General features: G+C 42.5%; 1 protein-coding gene across 7 annotated transcripts in view; it reads right to left on the bottom strand.

The window, feature by feature from the left end:
• FGD4 (FYVE, RhoGEF and PH domain containing 4) overlaps positions 1 to 25,278 on the bottom strand; it is a 132,106-nt gene that overhangs the window by 44,621 nt on the left and 62,207 nt on the right. For 5 of the 7 annotated variants that reach the window (XM_023514733.1, XM_012806784.2, XM_023514732.1 and 2 more), the window contains 2 exons: positions 15,476 to 15,659; positions 9,120 to 9,627 (listed from right to left, as the gene is read on the bottom strand). In XM_023514733.1, the coding sequence (XP_023370501.1) occupies positions 9,120 to 9,627; positions 15,476 to 15,567 (600 nt within the window). In that variant the 5' untranslated portion in view covers positions 15,568 to 15,659. The remainder of the gene's footprint in view (positions 1 to 9,119; positions 9,628 to 15,475; positions 15,660 to 25,278) is intronic. The other 2 variants (XM_023514736.1, XM_023514735.1) reach the window with 1 other exon arrangement.

The raw sequence follows: 25,278 nt of genomic DNA, 5'->3' as shown, positions 1-25,278 counted from the left end.
CTCCCAAGTAGCTGGGACCACAGGCGCCCGCCACAACGCCCGGCTATTTTTTGGTTGCAGCCGTCATTGTTGTTGGGCGGGTCCGGGCTGGGGATTCGAACCTGCCACCTTAGGTGTACGTGGCTGGCGCCTTAGCCGGTTGAGCTATAGGCGCTGAGCCAACACCAGTCTTCTTATACCCTATTTGTTATACATTAAACTGTCCTTGGAATTTTGCAAAAAAATAAAGAACAGGCACCAGGAAGACTTTAATATGTATACATATTCAATGACTGAATTGACCTATTTCAAGTCTAGGTAGAATATCAAATGGGTAATTTAGTCATTTAAACGATAATTCCCAGAAGTTAAAACCATGCACATACTTATGAGAGCTTCTCACGTGGTACTAACCCATGGGCCTCAGGCAGGAGAAACAAAATGGAGAAAACATAAGTTAAAACATGAGAGGCACATGCATTTTACAAGGGTACCTGTCAAATCTACTAAGTCTAGAGATTAAATGTCTTAACAAAATAAGGCTATGTTAACAAACATAAGCGAAGGCTATGTTAACCAGTTTGTTGTAAGTATTTCAAATTGTATATAAAACCAGCACATTGTACCCCATAAATGCATTAATGCACACAGTTATGATTTAATTAAAATAAAATATGCAAATACAAAAAATTTTTTTTTAGAAATGAGAGAGTATGTACATAGACTTATTTCTGTGGATCCCCCAAAGAGAGCACCTCAGTTTAAAAGAGAACTAATAGTTGAGGATCACGCCTGTAATCCTAGCACTGGGAGGCTAGAGAGGGTGGATTGTCCACGCTCACGAGTTCACACCAGCATGAGCAAGAGCGAGACTCCATCTCTACTACAACTAGAAAAACTATCTGGGGTTGTGGTGTGCACCTGTAGTCCCAGCTACTTGTGAGGCTGAGGCAAGAGGGTTGCTTGAGCCCAAGAGTCTGAGGTTGCTGTGAGCTATGATGCCACAGCATTATAGCCTGAAGACACTGAAATTCTGTCCCAGAAAAGCAAATAAAATAAAATAAAAAAGACAACTAATGGAGAGTGCTGGGGTATTCACCAGAAAGAATATATTGAACTTTGGCTCGGTGTCTGTAGCTCAAGTGGCTAAGGCACCAGCCACATGCACCAGAGCTGGTGGGTTCGAATCCAGCCTGGGCCTACCAAACAACAATGACAACTACAACCAAAAAATGCTGGCCTTGTGGCAGGTGCCTATAGTCCCAGCTACTTGGGAGGCTGAGGCAAGAAAATCACTTAAGCCCAGGAGTTGGAGGTTACGGTGAGCTGTGATACCACAGCACTCTACCCAGGGCACAGCTTGAAGCTTTGTCTCAAAAAAAAAAAAAAAAAAGAATACATTGAATTTTGGATCCATTAAATAGACATCTTGGGTCTTGAGTTCATTCATCTTGATTTATAAAGCAAGAAAATGGGATCTTTATGTTTATAAAACACATAGCTCTTACCATGTGTGACATCACTGCTCTGAAGTACTTTACAACCTTTCAATGATCTACACATCATCATGTTATATGATAGATACAGTATCTCCATTTTACAGATGAGGAAACCGAGGTATAGAGAAGTTTAAGTCAAGGTCACAGAGTAATAAGTGACTGAACTGGGATTGCAACTTAGCCTGGTTCTTGAGTCTATGCTCCTGAAAACTTACAGTGTACAGACCTCTTTTTTATTTGTTTTTAAAGTCACACACAACTGCTCTATATTCAAGCTACAGTAGAACCTTTGTAAGTTGACTACCCAAGGGACTGTAACCAAGTACTCAAGACGCGGAGGTGGTCAACATACGGAACTAGGCCTGCTGGACAGACAGGGACATGTATGTGGTACATGTCCTGTCTGTGAAAATTAGGCCAACTTAAAGGGGTGGTCAACGTAGGGAGGGTCAACTATGGAGGTTCTACCATATTCTCTTTCCATTTCTCCCTCTCCTGCCCTTGCTAAACTATCTTTCTGTAGATTGTGACCTCTAGGAACCTAGTCTTTCTCTGTTTTTCTGGTTCATTTCCACATTTTCTAAAAGCCCATTCTTGACTCTGTTACCTCCTTGTTCTCTTGGCACTGCTGACTCGATGATCCTGGATCACCCATTCTAAGGATGCCTTTTTTCTTTCTTAAATTCCAGGCCTTTCATCAATGCTGGGGAAACCACTGCTTAGCCTACTGTCTTTGATTATGGCCCTCAGAATCAGGATCACAAGTTGCCACAGTAGCTAACAGGCCCACTTTTCTCAAGCTCCAAGCCTGTGCACCTCCCCAGCCTTGAGGACTTCCCGCTGGCCTGGATGGAGCACTTCCCAAATTGACACATCAACAGGCCTCCACACTGTGCACCCTCGTGGCCCCAGCCACCGGGGCAGTCCCAGACTCTCCCCAGGACTTCTCTCTTTCTGCTAACAACAGTAAATCCATTCTCTTAGCCATAATCAGACTCAGTTTTCTCTGAATTCTCCTTTTCCCTTTACCTATGATAATCCCCCCCCCCCTTTTTTTTTGAGACAGAGTCTCACTTTGTCACCCTGGATAGAGTGCCGCAGCATCATAGCTCACAACAACCTCAAACTCTTGGGATCAAAGCAATTTTCTTGCCTCTTAGTTTTTCATTTTTAGCAGGGTCTCAACCTTGCTCAGGCTGGTCTTGAACTCCTGAGCTCTGGCACTCCACCTGCCTCGGCCTCCCAGAATGTTAGGATTATAGGCGTGAGCCACCGTGCCTGGCCAACCTCATGATACTGTGAAGGGTCATGTATGTATCTTAACTCTCCACCTCGGCTATGCTTCTTGTGTTCATGGATTGCCTTGCCCGCGATATAGTACAATATAAATCTACTCGATTTGACTCGATTACCTGAGTTCACTGAGAGAGTTAGCCATAAAGTCCAATGAAAGATCAAGGTCTCCAGTTAACTCCTAGTCTCCTGTTCTAAAGGTGGACTATGGTTATTTTCTGAAAGCTCACAAAAACACTCCTGAGCAGCTCATGCCCCTCCAGCTCTGTGCTTCCAAAACACTTTTTCCTCTCAGACAATTCATTATGTTCCCTTTTCCATTATGTTCATGTGCTCCGAGGCTCAGCCCTTGGCCGCTTCCTGTTCTGCAGGGTCTGCTTTGGTCAACTAACCACACCCACGAGCAGCTCTGTACAGCCTTGCCCTCTCCCCGGGGCTCCACGTCCATGTTTCCACTTGCTCCAAACACCTGTCTCGCAGGTGCAAAACTAACCTAAATAGCAACTCCTCCCTCCTGCCAGCTTTATGCTCCTCCCTGTCACCTCGATTACTTCACTGACATGGTAGGCAACTCTCCACAGCCTGGAGGGTTGTGCAGAGTGACACGTCCCTGGTCACCTAGCTGGTAAATAACAGAGCAGAGATTGGAACTCAGATCTTTTCATTCTAAAGCCTTTGGGCATAACCAATAAACAATGCCTCCAGAATAATAGTACATCTTGTCGTATATCTTGGTAGGAAGAATCTTCTTCACCTGGACCTTTCAAAAGCTGCTCAGACATGGGATGTTGAAATGTTCTTTTTTTTTTTGAGACAGAGTCTCACTACGTCACCCTAGGTAGAGTGCCGTGGCGTCACAGCTCACAGCAACCTCAAACTCTTGGGCTTAAGCAATTCTCTTGCCTCAGTCTCCCAGGTAGCTGGGACTACAGGTGCCCGCCACAATGCACGGCTATTTTTCAGTTGCAGTTGTTGTTTAGCTGGCCCAGGCTGGGTTCCAACCTGCCAGCTTCGGTGTATGTGGCTGGCACCATAACCACTGCGCTACATGGGCCAAGCCTGAAATGCCATTTTTATGTCCCCAACATATGTTTTCCCTTTTGTAGTTCATTAAACGGCGCACTACTGGACAATTCCTCCATGCTAGGATTTGAACTTGACTTATTCCCTGCATCCAGCCACACGGTCCTCAGAAATCTATCTCATATTTCTTTCCAAAGAGGCTGTATGAATTTGCAGTCTCACCAACAGTGTACAAGTGTTCCTCTCTCTCCACATCCTCAAAGCTTTTAGATTAGCTCTCCCATTTGACTCCACAATCCCACTACGAGGCATCTGCCCAGAAGAAACTCATCTGACCATAAGGACATTTGCACTAGATTGTTCACTGCAGCTCGGTTTACAATTGCCAGGACATGGAAACAACCTAAATGCCCATCAACTCCAGAATGGATTAACGAATTGTGATACCTGCATACCATGGAATACTATTCAGCCATAACTAAGCTGGTGACTTCAAATCTTTTGTAATATCCTGGATGGAACTGAAACATATTTTTAGTAAAGTATCACAAGAATGGAAAAGCAAATATCCAATGCACTCAATGCTAATATGAAGCCAGTAGACGATTCAATGCATGCCTAAATAGGAGAAAAATTCATTTCAACTCAAGTTGGGGGGAGAAGGAAGGGCTTGGGATGCTCTCCCTGAAGGGGCACGGGCGGCAGGGGTGGGGTTGACACACCTTTTGCGTGTGGGACATAACCACAAGATGAACTGTCCCTAATGAAATCAAATATTTTGACCTGGTTGCTGTACCCTCACATTAACCTGAAATAAACTGACTTAAAATAAGGAAGAAAGAAAAAGAAAAGAAAATCCTTTTGAATGAAATTTCTAAAATGCATCGACCCATTTACCTGAGTCTTGTAAATAGAAGATTTAATACAGTTTAAGCTATTTATGGCAACTCCCAAGAAATCTTTAAGGGTGCAGGAGGGGAGGGGAGGGAGAAAAGAGAAGAGGAGAGAGAAGAGTGAAGGAAAGAAAGAAAGAAAGCGCTCTCTCTCTCTCATCTCTAACCCTCTGCCCCCCACAGGCCTTCTCCCCATCACACCTGGCCTAGCATGGTGGCTCCCTAACCATGGCTCCCTAACCACGTGCCCTGCTCCATCTGCTTTTCCTTTCATCTGACTCATTTTCTAAAACCCACGGATGTGTCATCATGTCACTTCCATGCTTTAATTGTTTCTTAGGCTAGATAGTACTGGGCTTATGGAACGTTTGAATTAATACGGGAAAATACCCATCTTTAATCTAGCAAAACAGGATATAGAGGGACCATACATTGTGCCGTTGAATACAGATTTTTTCAAACAGAACTCAGAAAAACAAGCTAGGATGTTAAATATCTAAGCAGTTCTTTCTGAGTGGTAGAATTATGGGTGGTTATTTGTATTTTCTTTTTTCTTTTTTTTTCTTTTTTGAGACAGAGTCTTACTCTGTGGCCCCAGGAAGAGTGCAATGACATGATAATAGCTCACTGCAACCTCTTAATTCCTGGGCTCCAGGGATCTCCCTACCTCAGACTCCTGAGTAGCTGGGACTATAGACACCTGCAACTATACCCAGTTAATTTTTCTATTTACAGTAGGGAGACAGAGTCTCACTCTTACTCAGGCTGGTCGCAAACTTCTAAGCTCAAGTGATCCTCCAGCCTTGGCCTCTCAGAGTGCTAGGGGCAATCTGAGCTACCACACCTGGCCCCAGCTAGTCTTTTAAACAAAATATCTGTAGGCGCAGATTCTTACTATAACACTGTGAATAAATCTGAGAGAAATCTACGAATTCAACCTGCTAAAGTATATCCTGGATATTACAAGGCTCGTGAAACTGCAAAGATAAATTTTCGTTTGTATGGTTTTATGGCTCATTCCACATTAGTGCATTTCTAGACAACTAAGTTTATCTACTGAAGAATACAAATCTGAGAAATGATAATCTTTTTTTTTGCAGTTTTTGGCTGGGGCTGGGTTTGAACCTGCCACCTCCGGCATATGGGGCTGGCACCCTACTCCTTTGAGTCACAGGCGCTGCCCATGATAATCATTTTCAATGAAACTCATTCTAAAATGCGTTGACCCATTAACCTGAGTCTCGTAAATAGAATACTTAATACAGTTTAAGCTATTTGTGACAACTCCCATGAAATCCTTAAGGGTGCAGGCTTACAGGGCATGTGCACACTACAATATTCCTGTGCCTTTTCCTACCCTGTAACTTATAAGCTTTCTTTTCTTTCTTCCTTTTAACAGGATGCCACAGTGTCACCTCGGCTGGAGTGCACTGGCCACATCATAGCTCACTGCAACATCAAACTCCTAAGCTCAAGTGATCTTTCTCTCAACCCCCTGCATAACTGGTACTATAGGTGTACACCACCACACCTGACTAAGTTTCCTCTTATTATCATTTTTGCGTATGTAGAGACAGGGTCTTGCTATGTTGCCCAAGCTGGTCTTGAACTACTAGCCTCAAGTGATCCTCTTGCCTCAGATTCTCAGGATGCTGGGATTACAGGGGTGAGCTGCTGAGCCTGGCCAGTATTTAAGACTACTCTGATGTAATTCTCTACGTCCAGTTATATAAAGATTGAAATCATTTTTTTCAGTTCCCTGGCTATTGAAACCCTAAATATTCCATTATATCTTAGAAGCTGAACATGTCAGTTTAAGAAGCAGCTGATGATCTGGAGGATAAAGCTAACAAGGGAAGATGCTTACACACAACAGCACAGAACTGTTGTATCATCACTGAAAAGGACGTCAAGTTCATATACAGTCTATATCCTTTAACCACACACACTTAGAAAGTTATTAATGTGCTCAAGTTCATAGTGCTATTAGTGGACAATCCAGAAGTAATCATCAAGGTTTCATGGTCCCCGTTGTTTGGGCCACTATATGCCACTAAAGATTTATTATTATTATTATTACTATTTTTTGCAGTTTTTGGCTAGGGCTGGGCTTGAACCCACCACCTCTGGCATATGGGGTCAGCACCCTACTCCTTTGAGCCACAGGCACTGCCCAGATTTTATATTTTAAGATCAAAAAAGATTTTAGTTTTAGCTGTTATAGAACAAAATTTACCACCTCGACACTAGGAACGAGAAGGCAATGTAACAGACATCATCAGAGCAGCAAAGGAGAGCGCTAACATCACTAACTAGATATTAAATCCGAAACAGAGAGATGCAGTGCTCGCATCAGTAGCTCTGCCGAGGAAATTTCCTCCCAAACCCCCATACGGCACTACTTAAAAGCCCACCCAGGACAAAGGCCAGCTGGACTATTCTTAGTCTCACTAGTTTAATAACAACACACCCTATTAAATCTCTCCCAAACCAAGGAAGACTCATCTATGGAAACATATCGATAATAATGCATAAGAGGAGGAGAAAAAGTACTACCCAGCAACCACAGGCATTATCATCAATTAAAGTATTTCCCTTAAAAATTATAGGCCTTACTGTTTTGTAAACACTTGCTGGTGGCATCATCTCACCGGTCAAAGGCTTTCTTGGTTCTAACGGTCTCTCCCTTCCACCATGGTTCAAGCCACTAAGATCTACCACTTTATCGAAATGTAAAGAGATTCGCTTTGCAGTGTCCTATCTCTTTAGTTTCAAATCCTGTTACCAAGTATGACTCACTTTCTCCTACGCACTTCCTTACTTAAACTTTCCCTGCTCGACAGTCAGTATTTATAATTAATGCACTAAATAGAACAACATAAACCATTTTCCCCTTTGTGTATTTGGGATTCTTTTCTTCTTTAGGGTCAGTAAAGATTGTACCATAAGGTTGATTTCACTTGATTAAAATTCAAAATATCTCGATCCCTTTTTTATTCTGGATATTTTAGCCTGGGTCCTTTTGCACTGCTGCCAGGGTTAAAGCCAGTTAAGGCGCAGCACCATAAAAATCCTTAATAGATTTAAGCCTTGGCTTTGTCATTTACAAATCTTCCACTAATTGTCACATTTTCAATGCTCAATTCTGCTACGTAGTTATTTGTATCAATAAAAGAGACTTAGCAAACTTTTTTCTTATCTTTAGAGATGTAAATGGCTTCCTAATTGTAGGGATATTTATGATGATACTTATATAGCACCTTTGATCCAAGGAATTCCAAGTACTTTGTAATAGACATAATTATTAATATTCCTAAAGTACGCTATTAACATAATAATGAAACATAAATGCAATGGTCTTATTGCTGGCATTATGTAAATATTTCTGCAATAGTCCAGGTAAATTATGACTATATTTCACCAGCAAATCAGCTCTTTGGTAGCTGACATTTTGTATTAATCCATGAGCAGAAACACCATGCAGGCTACTTTCCTCTTTAGAAAGTGCATGGATGTCCAATAGGCCACAGCCTCAGCAGCTGATTACCCATGGCTGGTGTAGTCATTAAAATTTCTTGCATTTAGCTATTTAAGTTTGTGACTTGTTGCACCAGGGATACAACACTGGCCCTGGAGTCACGGCACTAGGGTACGGAGCTTATTACAAGCAGTGCGTTTGTGACCTTGAAAAATCCTACTTTCTAGGACTGGTTCTTCTTCTATAAGTGAACAGATGAACCAAGACGATCTCTAGATGATCTTCTAACTCAGACTAAGCCACTGATTATAAATTAGGTATTAATTAGAGAAGACTAAAAAAAAAAAAGAAGAAGAAGCCTAGAAAGTGTTATAAATATACTCTGATGAATGATTTGTGAATACTTCCAAATTCATGTCCAAGGCTCAGCGCCTGTGGCTCGAGTGGCTAAGGCACCAGGCACATACACCTCAGGTGGCAGGTTCGAATCCAGCCCGGGCTGCCAAACACTGATGGCTGCAAACCCCCTCCCCACAAAAGCCAGGTGTTGTGGCGGGCACCTGTGGTCCCAGCTACTTGGGAAGCAGAGGCAGGAGACTCTCTTGAGCCCGGGAGTTGGAGGTTGCTGTGAGCTGTGATGCCACAGCACTCTACCCAGGGGGACAGCTTGAGGCTCTGTCTCAAAAAAAAAAAAAAAGAAAGCAGCGTGTCCATGGTCTCTCCTTATCAACATCAGCATACCACTCTTGAAATTATAGTAGGGATATCAACAGAAACTACATACAAGGAAAAAGTGAAATATCTCCTCCCCGCAAAGAGGAAACACTCATTAGCAGCCACAGCTTAAAAATTATTGAACAGCTGGTGTGGGTGATCTGACTCACTTATTTCATGAGAGCTATGAAATAAACAGGCCATCTTTCCCCCTCGTCATGAGCTACAGTCAGGTTCTACCTTTATCTCCTGGTGCTGGTCCAGCTGTTCCAGTTCCAGAGGGCTTTCTCCATCCTCCCTCTCTTGGCTCTTGGCTTCTTCGTCTGCCCCTCCTTCTAGGGTGAGCACGGGGTCTAAGCTTGGAGTCCTGCTGCTGCCACCATCAAGAGCATTTCCATCACAGTCATCTGTTGTGGGTGACGCAGGACCTGCAGCAGTTTCTTCTCTCTCTCCATTCACCCAGTGCACGCCAAGCAAGGGTTCAGATGTTTGAATAGGAGTATCTGGACTCAGAGCGGCCACTTTATCGTCCTCACATTCCATCTGGCTTTGCGCTGCCATTATCCCATTGGCCACACAAGTCTCTGCAACCTGAGGCTCGTCGGTGTCACGTCCCTGCCTCCATGGTGGGTGCAGGGAGAGGAGTTTTTGTTGAGGTGTGCTTGTCAATCCATGCCTTCCTGGGGTTCTAGGAGCATGGAGGTTTGCAGCAGACTCTTTCTTCAGATCGCTATAATTTGATAATGCACTAAAAGATAAAACACAAAGCACGCATGAGAACATCAGCAAGGAAAAGCTGTAGAAAGAAGGCAGTTTATCCCAGCTGAAGCACAACTACAACAGGGACTCTTCCTAACAAATGCAAACCGGGTAACTGCGTTGTGTGTCTCCTCAATTAATTTGAAAATAAAACAAAAAGAAAGGGCTGTTTGGTGAAGATTTGTTTTTTCCGTCTCTGATAGTTTTGGAAACATGGATTTGGATATTCTCAGTGCAGCCATCGGTCTCCTGGGGGTGCTGCCCACATTTAAATAAACATGTAAAGAAAGATGATGAGCCTGAGCTTCACACAATGGGCGTGGAATTTTCCTGGGACTGTTTAATCATCGTAAAGACTTAGATGGAAGAAACAAGTATATTTAATAAAGTCACCTCTTCCCACGGTTTTTATTTATTGGTGTTTCTTAACACGTGGGTCACAAGTTACCTGCTGACATGGAGAATTTCTGCATAAAACTGCAGCTGTTCCCTGATTCATTTTCTCCCAGTCTCAAGTCCAAAGTCAGCCTATTTTATTCTTTCTCCCCTCTTCGCAGCTGCCTTATAAAACAGAATCACTTAGCACCTCCAACATCTTCCACGTACTGACTGGCAATTTTATGCAGAAACTGTCCATGTTACCAGGGTCAGCAATGTGTGAACATTTTGTTTTTTAACACTTTAAAAACAGATAGATGGGGAATCAACCCAAGTGCCCATAAGCCCAGGGATGGATTAATAAACTGTGGTATATGTACACCCTGGAATACTACTGAGTCATAAAAGAGATGGGGACTTTACATCTTTTATATTAACCTGGATGAAGTTGAAGAACATGCTCCTTAGTAAAATATCACAAGAACGGAAAAATATCCAATGTACTCAATATTCATATAATACCAGTAGATGAACTACCTCCCCACACAAGAGAAAAACACGATTAAATTCAAGGGGAGGGGGAGGAGGGAGAGGGATTGGTGAACGCTGGCCTCATGGGCACAGTGTAAGGGTCTTTGGCACACCTCCCAGATGAAGGGCTCAGCTACAGCTTGGATTTTACCTAACAACCTCAAACGTGTGTAACCCTAATCATCTGTACCCTGATAGTTATCTGAAAATAGAAACAAAAACAACACACACCAAAAAACCCAAAACAAAAAGTAAACCAACCCAGATATAAGCCTGTCCTTAATTTACAAATTTATAAACCAAGAAATTGCTTTTATTTGGAATGTATATTCTCAAGAACTTTATTAGTATGTGCTGCAATAGCCTTTTATAGGGTTCTTGTTTCCACTCTTGATCTTCTCCAATTTAGTCTCTACGATGAAATCATAGAGATCAGAATTCTCTGAGGGGTCCTGCACACACCCCCAAGGAAAAACTGACATCCTGACAGCAGCCTACAAGATTCCACACCCTGCAGCGGCCGATGGCCGCGGACTGCTCACTATGTTCCCTTCTCCCCCGGCTCCCTGTGCTCTCGCCACGCTCCTTGCTGCTCTCTGGGCCCAGTGAGCAAATGTATGCACCCGAGGGTCTCTGCTGCTGCTCTTCTCTACCTAGGACCACCGTACCCCAAACTCTGGTGTGGTTTCTTCCCCCATGCAGGTTTCTACTCAGATATCATTCAAAGTGGGTTTCTAGATGAGACTATCCACAACAGCATACTCCACCACTAAATCCACATCTTATTTTTCTTTTAAGTCCTTTTGCTTACTTGATATTGTATGCAGTCCTGATAGAACTGATAGGACGATGGAAACTCACTCTCAATATATAACAATGTCAGCTCGGCGCTTGTAGCTCAGTGGTTAGGGTGCCAGCCACATACACCAGGGCTGGCAGGTTTGAACCCGGCCTGGGCCTGCTAAACAACAATGACAACTACAACAAAAAAATAGCCAGGCGTTGTGGCAGGTGCCTGTAATCCCAGCTACTTGGGAGGCTGAGGCAAGAGAATCATTTAAGCCCCAAAGTTGGAGGCTGCTGTGAGCTGTGACATCATGGCACTGTACCAAGGGTGACATAGTAAGACTCTGTCTCAAAAAAAAAAAAAAAATACAGCGATGTCCTTAAAGAAATATTTTATAGCATTTCCTCTAGGATGGGGAAGCGGGAACAGAACACAAAACTCTGTCTATAAGATTCCTGTGACTTAAGGGAGGAGAAAGAAATACAGACTAAAACTCTCTAAGGTACAGGTTGTGCTGTCTTGTTCTCTGCTGTATTCCTACCCACTGGCACAGGGCTTGACACGTGGGAAGTGTTCAATACATATGTGATGAACTATGAATAGCTGTGACGATGATGATGTGATTGCGACAATAAAGCCATTAACATTTATTAAGTGCTTACAAAGAACTACAAGCTACACTAAAGTCTCTACGTTAATTATCTCATTTCACCTTCATTATAAAGCTAAAATCAGGGACCCCATAAATTTAGGCTTAGAAAATTACATAAGGTGTAATTACATCACATGGCTAACAAGTGAAAAAGCCAGAATTTAAACCAAGAAGTCCAGCTCTAAATCTCTTTGTCTTCACAGAAGGACAGAGTGAAGATCAGGTGAACAGGCGGAACAAAGTCCAGGGCTGGCTGCCCCTCCCAGTGCAGGCAGAGGGGTGGCAGGGTTAGGGGGGCAGGGAGGGGGCAGCAGCACGGGTACAAGGGCAGTGCTGAGATGTGAGTCACCCTCCCTCTCCACTCCGCTCTTCCTACTCCCTGCTGATCTGGACTGCAGAATGGACAGCTAGAAAGTGGTAAGTGAGGAAAAAAGATAAGAGTTAAGTTCAGGCCACAGAAAGAGAAGGAAAAACTTAGTAGGATAAAATTTAATATATATCAAAGTTGGAGGTGATATTTGCCATTTAGAAGAGGATGCCTTTGGCCTAGTTTCACAAGCAGTCCTTGGGGACTTGAATCAGACTGTCCTCTTTTTCATGCCACTATTAGTGCCTAAGACAGAGATTTTCAACAGACCCACTGAATCAAACTTAAGCGTGCACAGGACTTCTCTAAACGACTGCCTTGGAGCAGAGCTAGAAATCGTCAGGGAGTGACATCAAGGGTGCATGTGGGGTGGTGGGGTTGTGGGGTGGTGGGGTGGAGATCAGATGCAGGAGGAGAAAGTCAGCACCTGAAGCTGCACTTAGACGATTCCTGCTGCTCTGTGGATGAGAAAGCAGAGGGGAAACCTTGGCCTTGGGAGAAACAATGTTCAGGTTTATAGGAAACTGTTACTTATTTCTAAAATCTTAAAGTTTTTCCTAAGTTAAACAGAGTAATCTCTCATTCTGAAAGAGAGAAAGAAAAGGGAAAAAAAAGAAGAGAGAGGGGAGGGAAGGCAGGGAAGAGAGGAGGGAGAGAAAAGAGAGAAAAAAGGAAGCTACACTTAAAAAAAAAAAATCCTGATGCAGACCTCTTGTTAATAAAACAGTGTTACTTGAATCATTCCATCCTGACAAGACTCTACTGTAACAGATGCTGGTTCTTCTCGTCAATTTCCCATGGTAACTCAGAGCTTGCAATCACCTTCTACTTTACAACATGCTAGTTCAAGGTCTAATAAGCAAGTTTAAAACCAAAAGCCACCTTTGCAGACACAGGGACATCACTGAACAGCGCGAACACATTTCCCCTGAAGTCCTGCAGACGCACTGCACTATTAACCTACTCAGGCCCTCTGCGGCCCACGTGTGGGGGTAACACCTCACCGAGAACGCATGTTTCAGATTGGCAATACCATAAATAACATCCTTTCACCAGACTTGTCAAAACACTTGACACCCCATCTGCACTCAGAATAAACTTGCTTGAAATATAAATAAATTATAGCACATCTCTTCTTATGTCAAACCTTCAAGCTTTGCATTAAAAATGACTTTCAAACTTGTAAAGCTTACAAGAATAAAATAACTGGTATCAAAAAACTATAAACATTTCACGGGTAGGGAGGATACCAAAATGGTAAAGGATTATGGGAACCAACCCTTGGAAGAGTGGGACTGCATCTATTTCCAAATTTTGGACAAAGTTACTTAGAGGCCTCTCTCCATCTTTCATTTCTGACTACTCGTTGGAACCCTGACCCTGAATCAGCTTCCCCGAAACCCAGGGCTGCAGGCTCTGGCACCCACGACACTGGGGACCAGAGCTCCAGCCCTCCTTGTGTTCAACAGGCGGGTTAAACTCTGTTACTGTTAACTTACCGGGAGAAGTAAAATAAAATATGAAATTAAATTAAATCATTCCAGTAAAGATCAGTGTAATTTAAGACAGTAAAGGTATTATAAATCCTAATTCAGAGGGAAAGATGTTGACATTTAAATATTTATGATCAAAGTTCCAAAAAGTGATCAGAAATGAAAAATGAAGAGAAGTTTCTAGGTGACTTTACTCCAAAACTTGTAAATAGATACAGTCCCATTTTTCAATGAGGAACACACTGCAGTTTTGTGCTTGGTCACAATTTCCAAAAGATTCTCAAAGGATTTCCAAGCTGTGACTTCATTACATAAATAACAATGAATCCTGCAAATATTATTTTGTTAATAAATAATAAAATTGGGGCAGTGCCTGTGGCTCTAAGGAGTAGGGCGCTGGCCCCAAATGCCAGAGGTGGCTGGTTCAAACCTGGATCCAGCCAAAAAAATAATTAAATAAAAATAAATAATAATAAGATTACCTTGTGGGGAAGCCATTCCCAAATATTACACCAGAACAAATGAAAAATGTGGCTTCCAGGATGAAAGTGAAGTTATATACATTCTGTTTAATAATTAAAAAGAGACTTTTGGTGCCAGATATAAACAAGACAGGATAAAAATTTTTAAAAATTCTATTTAAATCAGTGCTGAAAATTCTTTTTATCAGAAGACACTAAGAGAAAACAATTGAGTGTCTCATAAATAGAAAGGCAATCTTATGTGGGTTTTGTTTTTGAGTCAGAGTCTTAAGCTGTTGCCCTGGGTAGAGTGCCGTGATGTTATAGCTGAAAGCAATGTCCCACTCTTGGGCTCAAGTGATCCTCTTGCCTCAGTTTTTCTATTTTTAGTAGAGATGGGAGGTCTCGCTTTTTGCTCAGGCTGGTCTCGAACTCATGAGCTCAAGCAGTCCACCTGGCTTGCCTCCCAGAGTGCTAAGATTACAGGCGTGAGCCATTGCGCCCAGCCAGTGGGTTTGTCTTCATCTTAAGTCAGAAAAACACACTATTGCACCTACTTTTTTTCAAACAGTAAAACTAAAGAATATAAACTATATATAATAAATTACGAAAACGGAAATTTAGTGCTATTTTTGTGAATTTTGCTATTAGTAAAAATAGCTCTTTCCAAAACCTACCATCAGATGGGGTATGTGGAGAGGGAAAATGGGGGCTGAATGGGCATAAGAAGATCCATATTAAATCAGTGGGTCAGAGAGACAAGAGGGTTCCAGGGATGAGACAGGAGTCACACTCACAATCTACAAGGTAAGAAACAAAGAGAGACAATCCCCCAGCCTCTCCAGGCCACACGTCCAGCCACCAACAAAGTAACACACCGACACGGAGGAAAGGCGAGAGCATACGTACAGATACACAGGAGCACACAATCTGAAAAGTTGGTGGCTGCAGGGCTGCACATGGGTAGCATACATGGTAAGGGACAATTCACAAATCGCACCAAGATTAAATCACTTATTTAAAAGATCCACTCTTTCTAAAGACCTACCAAAGCTAATAGGGAAAAACCCATCGTTTCTGGTTTACAGAATCTATGATGACTCTGTCACCTTTTCCAAACCATCTTTCGTCTTCCCCCTGCCTTCTCCCATTGCAAATTAACTCTTACCTGCCTCCTTCAAAGCGACTGATGAGATCTGATACCTTACTGGGTTTTTCTTTTGAGACACAAGAAGCAGAGGCAGGTTTAACTTCCTCCATCCTTGGTATTGCACTAGGTAAAGCTTTATGTCTGGGGGTTTGGTGTATATTGGACGAAGGTGAATTCTGCAGGTGGAATGGCTTTGGAGGCACTGTAGAGAAAGAATAGAATTCAGTATTTCACTGATATTTTGTTCTTTAACAATAAAAATTCTGGTGTTCTGGGTGCCAAAATCTTCAGCATTCTCAAATTACAAAGGGGATGGGTAAAACTTAAAACTGAAGCATAACCAAAGGACCTTTGTTTATTCTGGACACTGCTTTGTGTCCTGTGGAAATCCCATCTCCAAATCTAAGTGGTCCTTTTGAGTCTAGTTCGTAAATATGGCATTGTTAAGCAACTAGAAATCTACATAAGTCTACAGCATTCCAAACTATTACAGATAACAGCAATTATTCATCTAAACAGGGAAAAGAAGGTGCTAAATTCTAGAAACACGTTTGCAACAAAGCAAAGCAGATTTTCTAATATTTGAGTGATAACAAATATACTAGAATCCACAGATAGTAAAATACACAACAGAAAAGACGACAGAACAACAAACAACAGTAATATAACGTTACATTATAGCATCTTTTCATTTAACAGAAGCAATTTAGCTCACTTGATCTTAGGCAAAATGTTACGCTTTCCAGTTCTCTGAGACAGGTATTATTACTCACCTCTTATGTCTATAAAGGCTTAGAGGGGTTAGTATAAGCGATGGGCCTGGGCTGAGAAGGCTAATCTGGTTTTATGACTGGTACCCAGACTCTCGCACCTCCTATCATCAGCACTGTTCCCCATCATTAATTCAGCAAACGGGAGTGGAAGGATAATGAAGTTCTATTGTTGCCCACTCTGTTACCTAGTTAGCGCTCTGAGTTTGGATATTTGTTCTTTCCAGACACCCCCTGAAATTCCATTCCAGGGTCAGAGTGGGGCCTAGGAGGAGGTGCTTGGGGCATGGAGGCAGATCCCTTATGAACGGCTTGGTGCCATTCTCACAGCAGTGAGTGAGTTCTCACTTTATTAGTTCTGGTGAGAGGTGGATGTTAAGATTCTGGCATCTGCCCCCACCGTCTTGTGCTTCCTCTCTTCCCATGTGATCTCTGTGCATGCCAGCTTCCCAGTCCCTTCCACCACGAGGCCTTAGCCAAAAGCCAAGGAGATATGGGACCGTGCTTCTTATACAAGCAACCTGTAAAACCATGAGTCACATAACCCTCATTTCCTTACGAATTACCCAGCCTTGGCGATTCTGTGATAGAAACACTGAACAGGCAGTGTGCACGTAGCTCAGTGGGTAGGACATCGGCACATACACCAAGGCTGGTGGGTTCAAACCCAGCCCGGGCCTGCTAAAATCAACAATGACAACTGCCACAAAACATAGCCAGGCGTTGTGGTGGGCGCCTGTAGCCCAGCTACTTGGGAGGCTGAGGCAAGAGACTCAGTTAAGCCCCAGAGTTTGAGGTGCTGTGAGCTGTGATGTCACAGCACTCTACCAAGAGCAACATAGTGAGACTATGTCTCAAAACAAAAAGAAACAAAAACCACTGCACAGACTCTAAGACCTGTGGTTTGCATCAATACACCACAAATCATGTGCTTATTTAAACAAGTCCTTCACTCCATTACTAGAAAAGAAATAGATCATTTCATGAAATTAAATTCTTGGAATTTCCCAATAGACTGCAGATGAGAACATACAATATGCCATGAGGGTGGAATCAGTACAAGAAGTTATTTTACTTTTTGAGAACGAATACTATTCTCTAAGAGTAACATGCAAGGTAAAAGACTATATAACTGGATATTTTTTTCTACAGCTGGTTCTGGCAGAACAAACAGAATCCTCTCTTTTTCTTCCTTAAATCCTTCTCTTACCTACGGAAGAAGGGTGAAGAATCATGTCTCCTGAAGAATCATGCATGCCCCACTTTCCCCCAGCTGGTTGTGCTGCTTTTCAGTTACCTTGTCTCTCTGACAAACCCAGAGCTGACAGCAGCCTGATGCTTCACCAGCCCAGATTTCATCATTTAGGTGCCAGTTACCAATTTATTACAGGGAAGGAGAAAAATGTACCACAATGAGCTACAAGTGGGACAATCACTTCACTTAAATCTCTTTCCAACAAGAAAGAAAATCCCAGTGATAAACTGGCACGCCTTTTTTTCATGAAAATGGTATTTCCCAAGGTATGTTCGGGGGGGGGGGGAGGAGAGGTGATCAATGGGGTATCAGTTGGGAAGAAAAGAACATAGATAAGTGTAAAGGTTTTTATTTTAAGGAAAAAACTGTGTAGAATAAATATGCACTAAAGTAATAAGACAGGGAAATTTCCCATCAATTAAAAAACCCTTAACATTTAGAATAATTTCAATGTTCTTAACTGGAATATCAAAAGAAGTGAATATATTCTTTATAATTTGATGTATTATATGAATGTATGAAATAACTCCTCCAAACCTAGAGTTTATTCACTGAACGTTCCTTATTTATTATGTGTCAGATTCTGGAAACACTCAAAGGAAACGACAGACAGGTGAGTTTCTCAGAGATGACTCCACTGACTTTCAAAATCAAAATTATGCCCATGTCTGCATAACACTTTTCTCCAAAGGACTTATAACAATTTTTATGTAATAATCAGGACTAAAACAATAAAGTGGCAATAAAGTATTAAATAATACAGATGTAAAGCTTTTTTATCCGTAAGACTAGATTTCCCCTGAGGGTAAGAAATAAACTTCTTTTGATTACAACTATATTTATAGTGAGTATTTGCTGTGTTTGGCAAATTTGTGGAATACATATAGGAAATAATTATTGTGTCGTTGAGAAAACCATGTATTTGTGGGGAGACAGTTTAATGATGCTGATATGGGGGGGACCTTGAGGGCAGAGTTTTTTTTTTTTTTTTTTTTTGGTTTAATGATTTATTTATTTTTTAAGTCAGAGTCTTACTCTGTCTCCTTGGGTAGAGTGCCATGACATCATAGCTCATAGCAACCTCAAACTCTTGGGCTCAAGTGATCCTCCTGCCTCAGCCTCCCAAGTAGCTGGGACAACAGGTGCATGCCATGACACCTAGTCTTTCTATTTGTAGTAGAGACAGGGTATAGGCGAAATGCCTATATGCCTCTGGCCAAAAAAGCCACTTGAGAGAGAGCAGTGGAAAGACTTTGTGCAAGCATACCTGTAAGAAACTGAGGCAGAATCCCATGTGGCCAGGTTAGTTGTGGGCCTAACATGACCAAGGCTTTGGCTGGAATAGCATTTCCAGACTGCGTTAAGGAATTAAGGTTGACTTTATAATGCCAATAAAAAAGCCCTTTGGAAAACTTGCCAGATACCCATCAGTAACCTTTCCTGATCTGTGGTAAGTGACAAAGGTCACTTGCTGACGGGTCCGGGAATGGAAATGTGCTCAGGGACCTCAAGAGAAGAGGAATTTACCCAATGCATACAGGTATCTAATGGCACAGATGAAACCTGGGCTCATGAAAGGCTTTTGAGAAGTCCAGCCTGAAAATTCCTTATAAAAGGTTCCAGCAAAAACTCCCTGACTTAAGGCCTACAAGGGAACAGAGGTTTGCACACAAATTCTTGTATACCCAAGAAGTTTCTTTATGCCTTGCTTAAAGATTCACAGTAACAGCCTCCAAACAGGCACAGTCAGCAAGGGCAGGTACTCAATCTACCTTGTTCCTCCATAGTCTCAGGCTTCATCAGATAAGAACAAATAAGGTGATGACTAACAACATGTTCTCCATTAAGTTATGCTAAACCGGGTTATGTTGAAAGGGTTATGCTTAAAGGTGTATGTTGGGTGGATTATCAGATTACTAGGAAGGAGCTACTTACAGGTCAGGTGGTCACAAGATGTTTAAATGGATTAATGAAGTCATTGACGCCCAGTGCCCATATGCAGAGGGATTATAATGAATATTAATGAGGTCATTGCTGTATAGTGTGCATGCACAAGATTGCCTATATAAACCAACAGTAAATAAAGAAGCTCGCCATTTTGCCTGAGCGAGCAGATGGTCACCTTTATTTAAAACACAATTTCAATAAGCGTGCTTATTCTTCATGACATTGCTTTTCCGTGAGACCCTAATGGCAACACCCTCACAGCAACAACAGGGCCTTGGCTCTTGCTCAGGCTGGTTTCGAACTCCTGAACTCAAGCAATCCACTCTGCTCAGCCTCCCTTACAGACCCAAGCACCGGCACCCAGCCAACAGAGGTATTTTAGAAGCACAGAGCAGCACCTAATTCAGTAAGGAAGATAAAGTAAATGTAGAGGAAGTAGTAAGTGTACATTTTAAATAAGAGCACACGTGGTGCATGGACAGGACAGAAATCTCAACACGGGACATTAATGGCTAAAGTGTTAAGAGACACTGTCTTTGAAGAAATTCTGTCCTTTATCATATATAATAAAAATAACGTGTTGCTCAAAAGATGACACCGATGAATGAAAATGATTCTTTCAACTCTCAAAGTCAAGCAACAACCTGGAACGTATAACGCAGAATTCAAAGGAAAGTCTATTTGTTATCCTATGCACTTATAATGCTAAAAATCCAATTCCTATTAAAAACCAAAACCTCATGTTTCAATTTATTACTTTGTACCCAAAGGAAGTAACAATAGCAGCAGGAGCAACTCAGAAATTTATAGTTCAAATTATTGAAACTAAGTATCTCTTCATGGCCTCATTTCTTATCTTCTGGGAAACCAAAGAAACTGTCGTCATCCTTTCTATCTCCAAGGATTCATCTTTTCCCCTCTCATCTGGGTGGTCTGCAGGGATTTGTACTACAGAGAGAGTCCTATCTTCTTTTACATCTGTCTGCTTGTCAACTTTCAGCAACGCTTTCAGCTGCTGCCTCTCCATATGAGCCCTCATGTCCAAATCAATCTCTGAATGTCTTTTAGAGGATAAGAGTTAGCATTTCCAAATACTCCCTGGACATCTCCTTGGGGGGGGTCCAACCAGCCACTCTAACTCATCTCATCTAAAACTCAGTTTACCACTATTACTCCTATCACACCAGTCCTCATTCACCTGTGTTCTTCAATTCCATTAATGGCAACATCATTCACCTCAGAATCGCTCATTCACTAAATGTATGTTGAACACTGACTAGGCACCAGATGGTTCTAGATGCTCATTTCCCAACAGGGAAAATCCTCTCTCCCTATGATATTACTCCCCTTTATAAAATCATTTATGGACCCCAGTTGACTGTTCCTAAACTGTATCTGTCAAAGTCTCCTTCTCTCTCTACCCAGTTACTACTCTAACTACGGTCCTCTTGTCTCTCACATGTCATATCCCCAGCGCCCATATTTCAGTTCACAACTCTATACGACAAAGGAACAACAAAAGTCAAAGGCTTGTAGGCTATGTGTATATAACTTATGAAATGAATTTTCATTGTGAAAATTGTGATATCAATTTCATTAGCTTTTAGTAAGAGATGATAATGAAAACTGTGGTTGAGGCTTGGTGCCTGTGGCTCAAGCGGCTAAGGCACCTGCCACATACACCTGAGCTGGCAGGTTCGAATCCAGCCAGGCCTGCCAAACAACAATGACGGCTGCAACCAAAAAACAGCCGGGCCTCGTGGCAGGCGCCTATAGTCCCAGCTACTTGGGAGGCGGAAGCAGGAGAATTGCTTAAGCCTAGGAGTTGGAGGTTGCTGTGAGCTGTGACATTCTACCCAGGGTGACAGCTTGAGGCTCTGTCTCAGAAAAAAGAAAAAGAAAACCCTGGTTGTTACTATAGTAAGAATTTGAGAAGAGTTCAGGCTTTGATGGACAAAGCAGCAACACTGATCAACAATGTCTTCCCTGGGTACAAAACGGGAGACTAGCTGCTACTATTGCTTTAAAATTACCTAATAGTTAACAACCCTCTTATATGATGAAGGGTGACAAATATGTCCCCTAAAACAACACTGGGGCATAAGAATTATTTTGATCAAAGAGGACTTGAAAAACAGCAGGTGCAAGAAGGGTGCGCTGACCTCCCTTTTTCTTAAAAGCAAAAGATAAAGGTCCAGATAGACAATGTCGTCCCTGTATCAAAAGTAACAGTGTTACTCCCCAACCGTGATGCGAGTTGGTGCTGAGAAAAATCTGCACAAACCTCGTCAAACTAACCTCATCTTTCTAGTGACTTTACCCCCTTCAGCGGAGGAAAAGCTCCTTTGTCTTCTCATATTTTCTTCTAATATTTACTACTCTTTGTTCAGTTCAGCCTATAAGCTTTCAGCTCTCCCTGAAAGTGCTCATTTTTCTCGTGGAGACTTCCATGTATGTGTTAAAAAAAATAATGAAAACTTGTATGTTTTTCTCTTGTTAATCCGTTCTACGCCAGTTTATTTCTCCTACCCAGGTGGAGATACTGAAGGGATAGAGGAGAAATTTTTCCTGTCCTACACTTATAAGATCAGGAATTAGGAAGGACCAGTAGATCCTTTCCGTAGTAATGTAAATTAAAAATCAACCTTAAAACTTAAAATCTAGGGCTAAAGAAATCATGATTTTATACAATAGGCAAATAGTCAATGTTTAAAAAAGGTTATTTTTCTTCCGCAAATTAGCTCTGTAACGGAAAAAGATTATAATTGTAGGCAACAGGACACAGTTTCTTATTATTAGTCTTTCTTGGTATTAGAGATTATGAGAATGGAAAAGGCTAAATCTCTAATTCCCCTGCATCGTCTTTTGTTGGGGTTCGCTGTGCGCTCCACCTGGGCTGGGAGTTGACAGAGAACGTAACACTTGGGAAATAAGGAGACTCTATACCAACTTAATGCACAAGGTCTAGGAAGCCCGGGGAGGGGCGCGCATGACTCACACGCCCCGTTGCAGAGTCAGACGACGCACAGGCTTCTGCACTGATCAGGAACCTTTCATTGATCTCTGCCACAAAGCATATATGCAAAATGTAAAGGTGCCTAAATTCTAATAGGATTAGAAGAATCCCAAGGCCCCAGGAAGACCAGGAAAAGAGGAAACAGCTGGGTAACTGGGAATACAGGGTGGCGAGTTGTCAAACAAAGCGTGCCCCTCCCCCCCCATGGCCTGCTGGCTTTGCCCTGGATTGAGGGGAGGTGCCCTGCTGCCCTGCAGAGATCAGCCTATCGACCGCCCACATTCCTTTAACAGTTCAAATATTTAATTTTTTTCTTTCTTCAGATTCTGTATTACTTCTGGAAATGAAGTATGACATTTAAAACAAGTAAAATTATTGTTAGATTTGGTTTTCACACTCTAACATCAGCACAGCATGCAATTCCAATCCTTCCCTATTTCACTGTTAAACTTTTTATAGTAATGAGATTTTCAGGTCAAAGACACTCTGAATCTAAAATGTCTACTACAACATTTTTCACTGAATGAAAACACCTACGTACTTTCTGTGAGGACAGCAGTTACACTTTCAGAGTAACGTTGACAAGAACCTTATTATAGTTCTAGATCTAAAGGAGAACAACACGTCTACTAGAAGCCATCCCAGTAGGTCACTTGATTTCAGAAAGATTTCTTGGGAATCTTCTTATTCGTACCTCATCAGTACTTTCCCACCCCCACGCAGGCTAGATTCCAGCAACACTAAATTGCACATTTCATGATGAGCTTCCCGTGTTTTTCTCAGGCTCCCAGGCTTTGGGCGAACCTAGAATGTGCCTTGTAATCTTGTTGGTCTACTTGGCAATTGTCCACACTTCCTACAAAGCTCACCTCAGTCAACAACTCTTTTTGAGATTTACCTGTCACCTATAATGTGACCCTGCCTTCCCACCATGCCTTAATAGTCTTCACATATCTTTCTCAACATCTGTCATGTTGTTTTGTATTTTTGAACGATAGTTCCTTGACGATAAGAAAGGAGTCTTACTCATCTTTATTTTGGTCTTTTTATTTTGAGACAAGAGTCTTACTATGTTGCCCTCGGTAGAGTGCTGTGGATTCACAGCTCACAGCAACCTCAAACTCTTGGGTTTAAGTGATTCTCTTGCCTCAGCCTTCTAAGTAGCCGGGACTGGAGGCACCCAGCACAATGCCTCACAGCAACCTCCAACTCTTGGGCTCAAGTGATTCTCTTGCCTCAGCTTTCTAAGTAGCTGGGACTGGAGGCACCCAGCACAATGCCCAGCTTTTTCTTTTGTAAGACAGAGTCTCACCCTCAGTAGGGTGCCATGGTGTCATTGCTCACAGCAACCTCCAACTCTTGGGCTCAGGTGATTCTCTTGCCTCAGGTGATTCTCCCAGCCTCCCGAGTAGCTGGGACTACAGCACCTACCACAGCGCCTGGCTATTTTTAGAGATGGGGGTGTCGCTCTTGCTCAGGATGGTCTCAAACCTGTGAGCTCAGGGCAATCCACTTGCCTCAGCCTCCCAGAGTGCCACCTGGCTATATTTTAAGAGACAAGGTTTCACTCTGACTCTGGCTTGGGCAGGTCTCAAACTCATGAGCTCAGGCAATCCACCTCGGCCTCCCAGAGTGCTAGGATTATAGGCGGGAGCCACCATGCCTGGCTTTGGTCTATCTCTTCTAACCCATCTAAATATATATTAAGTAAGGTTCAATGTTAAGGAAAATCACTCTTTCACAAAACTGATTCATCATTTCATCTTATGACCCCCTCTAACTCAGGGGTCCTCAAACTTTTTAAACATGGGACCAGTTCACTGTCCCTCAGACCGCTGGAGGGCCAGACTGAGGGCCCTGAGGGCCCCGGGATGAGTTGGCTGCTAAGCAGGACAGGCAGCTGTGGCAAAAACACCCGGCGGGCCAGATAAATTGTCCCCGAGGGGGGGGGGGGGCCTTGGGCCCTAGTTTGAGGACACCTGCTCTAACTGAACACTGAAAAATTACAGACAGCTACTTTGAGGCATGTTTACTTATAAATTTCTGATGTGAATATAAACTGAGAAAACCATTAAGAATTTAGCACGTTCAAAATGTATAACTTAGAGTAATTTTTATACATTTTGTAGGGTTTTAATTTTTTTACTTTTTCATTAATTCAACGAATATTCATTGAAATCGATTAAGTTCTAGGTACATCAGCACATCTGTGAGCAAAAGGAAAAATAAAAAACATAACAAGTAAATAATACATCACAGAAGGAGGTAAGTGCTAGGAGAAGGGAGGGTATAAAAGAACAAGGTAAGTTAGATTATGGGCGTGAAGGAAGGGCAGACTTCAGCATCAAGCAGGGTACTCAAAGTGGGCGCCTTTGACAAGTTGGGATTTGAACAAGACGCAAAGAAGATGAAGGAATTATTTGGGGGAAGAGCATCCCAGCAGGGAGAGTGAAAGCTAGACAGGGCTCAGGTCTTGAGGCCGATGTGACCAGAGCAGAATGAGGAAGGGACAAAAGTAGACCTTGGGGTCAGATGGGGTCCTGACAGCCGAGCACCTGTGGACCATTGTGAGGACTCTGGCTTCATGTGGCAAGAGAAGTTGCAGCACAATTCTGAGCGGAGATGGAACTTGACATGACCTGACTTCCAACTTAACTTTGCTGTGGCTGCTGGGCTGAGGATGCAGTGGGCAAAGCAGGGTAGGAGCTGGGAGAATACGAGGTTACTATGGAAACCCAGGCAAAAGGTAATGGTGCTTAGAAGGAGGTAGTGAGAAATAATTGTATTAGAAGTTTACAGGCAGACTCGGCGCCTGTGGCTCAGGCGGCTAAGG

Source organism: Otolemur garnettii, unplaced genomic scaffold (genome assembly GCF_000181295.1).
Source record: "Otolemur garnettii isolate 467f Iridium unplaced genomic scaffold, OtoGar3 scaffold00057, whole genome shotgun sequence".
NCBI lineage: Eukaryota > Metazoa > Chordata > Mammalia > Primates > Galagidae > Otolemur > Otolemur garnettii.
This window is presented reverse-complemented; position numbering and strand designations above follow the sequence as displayed.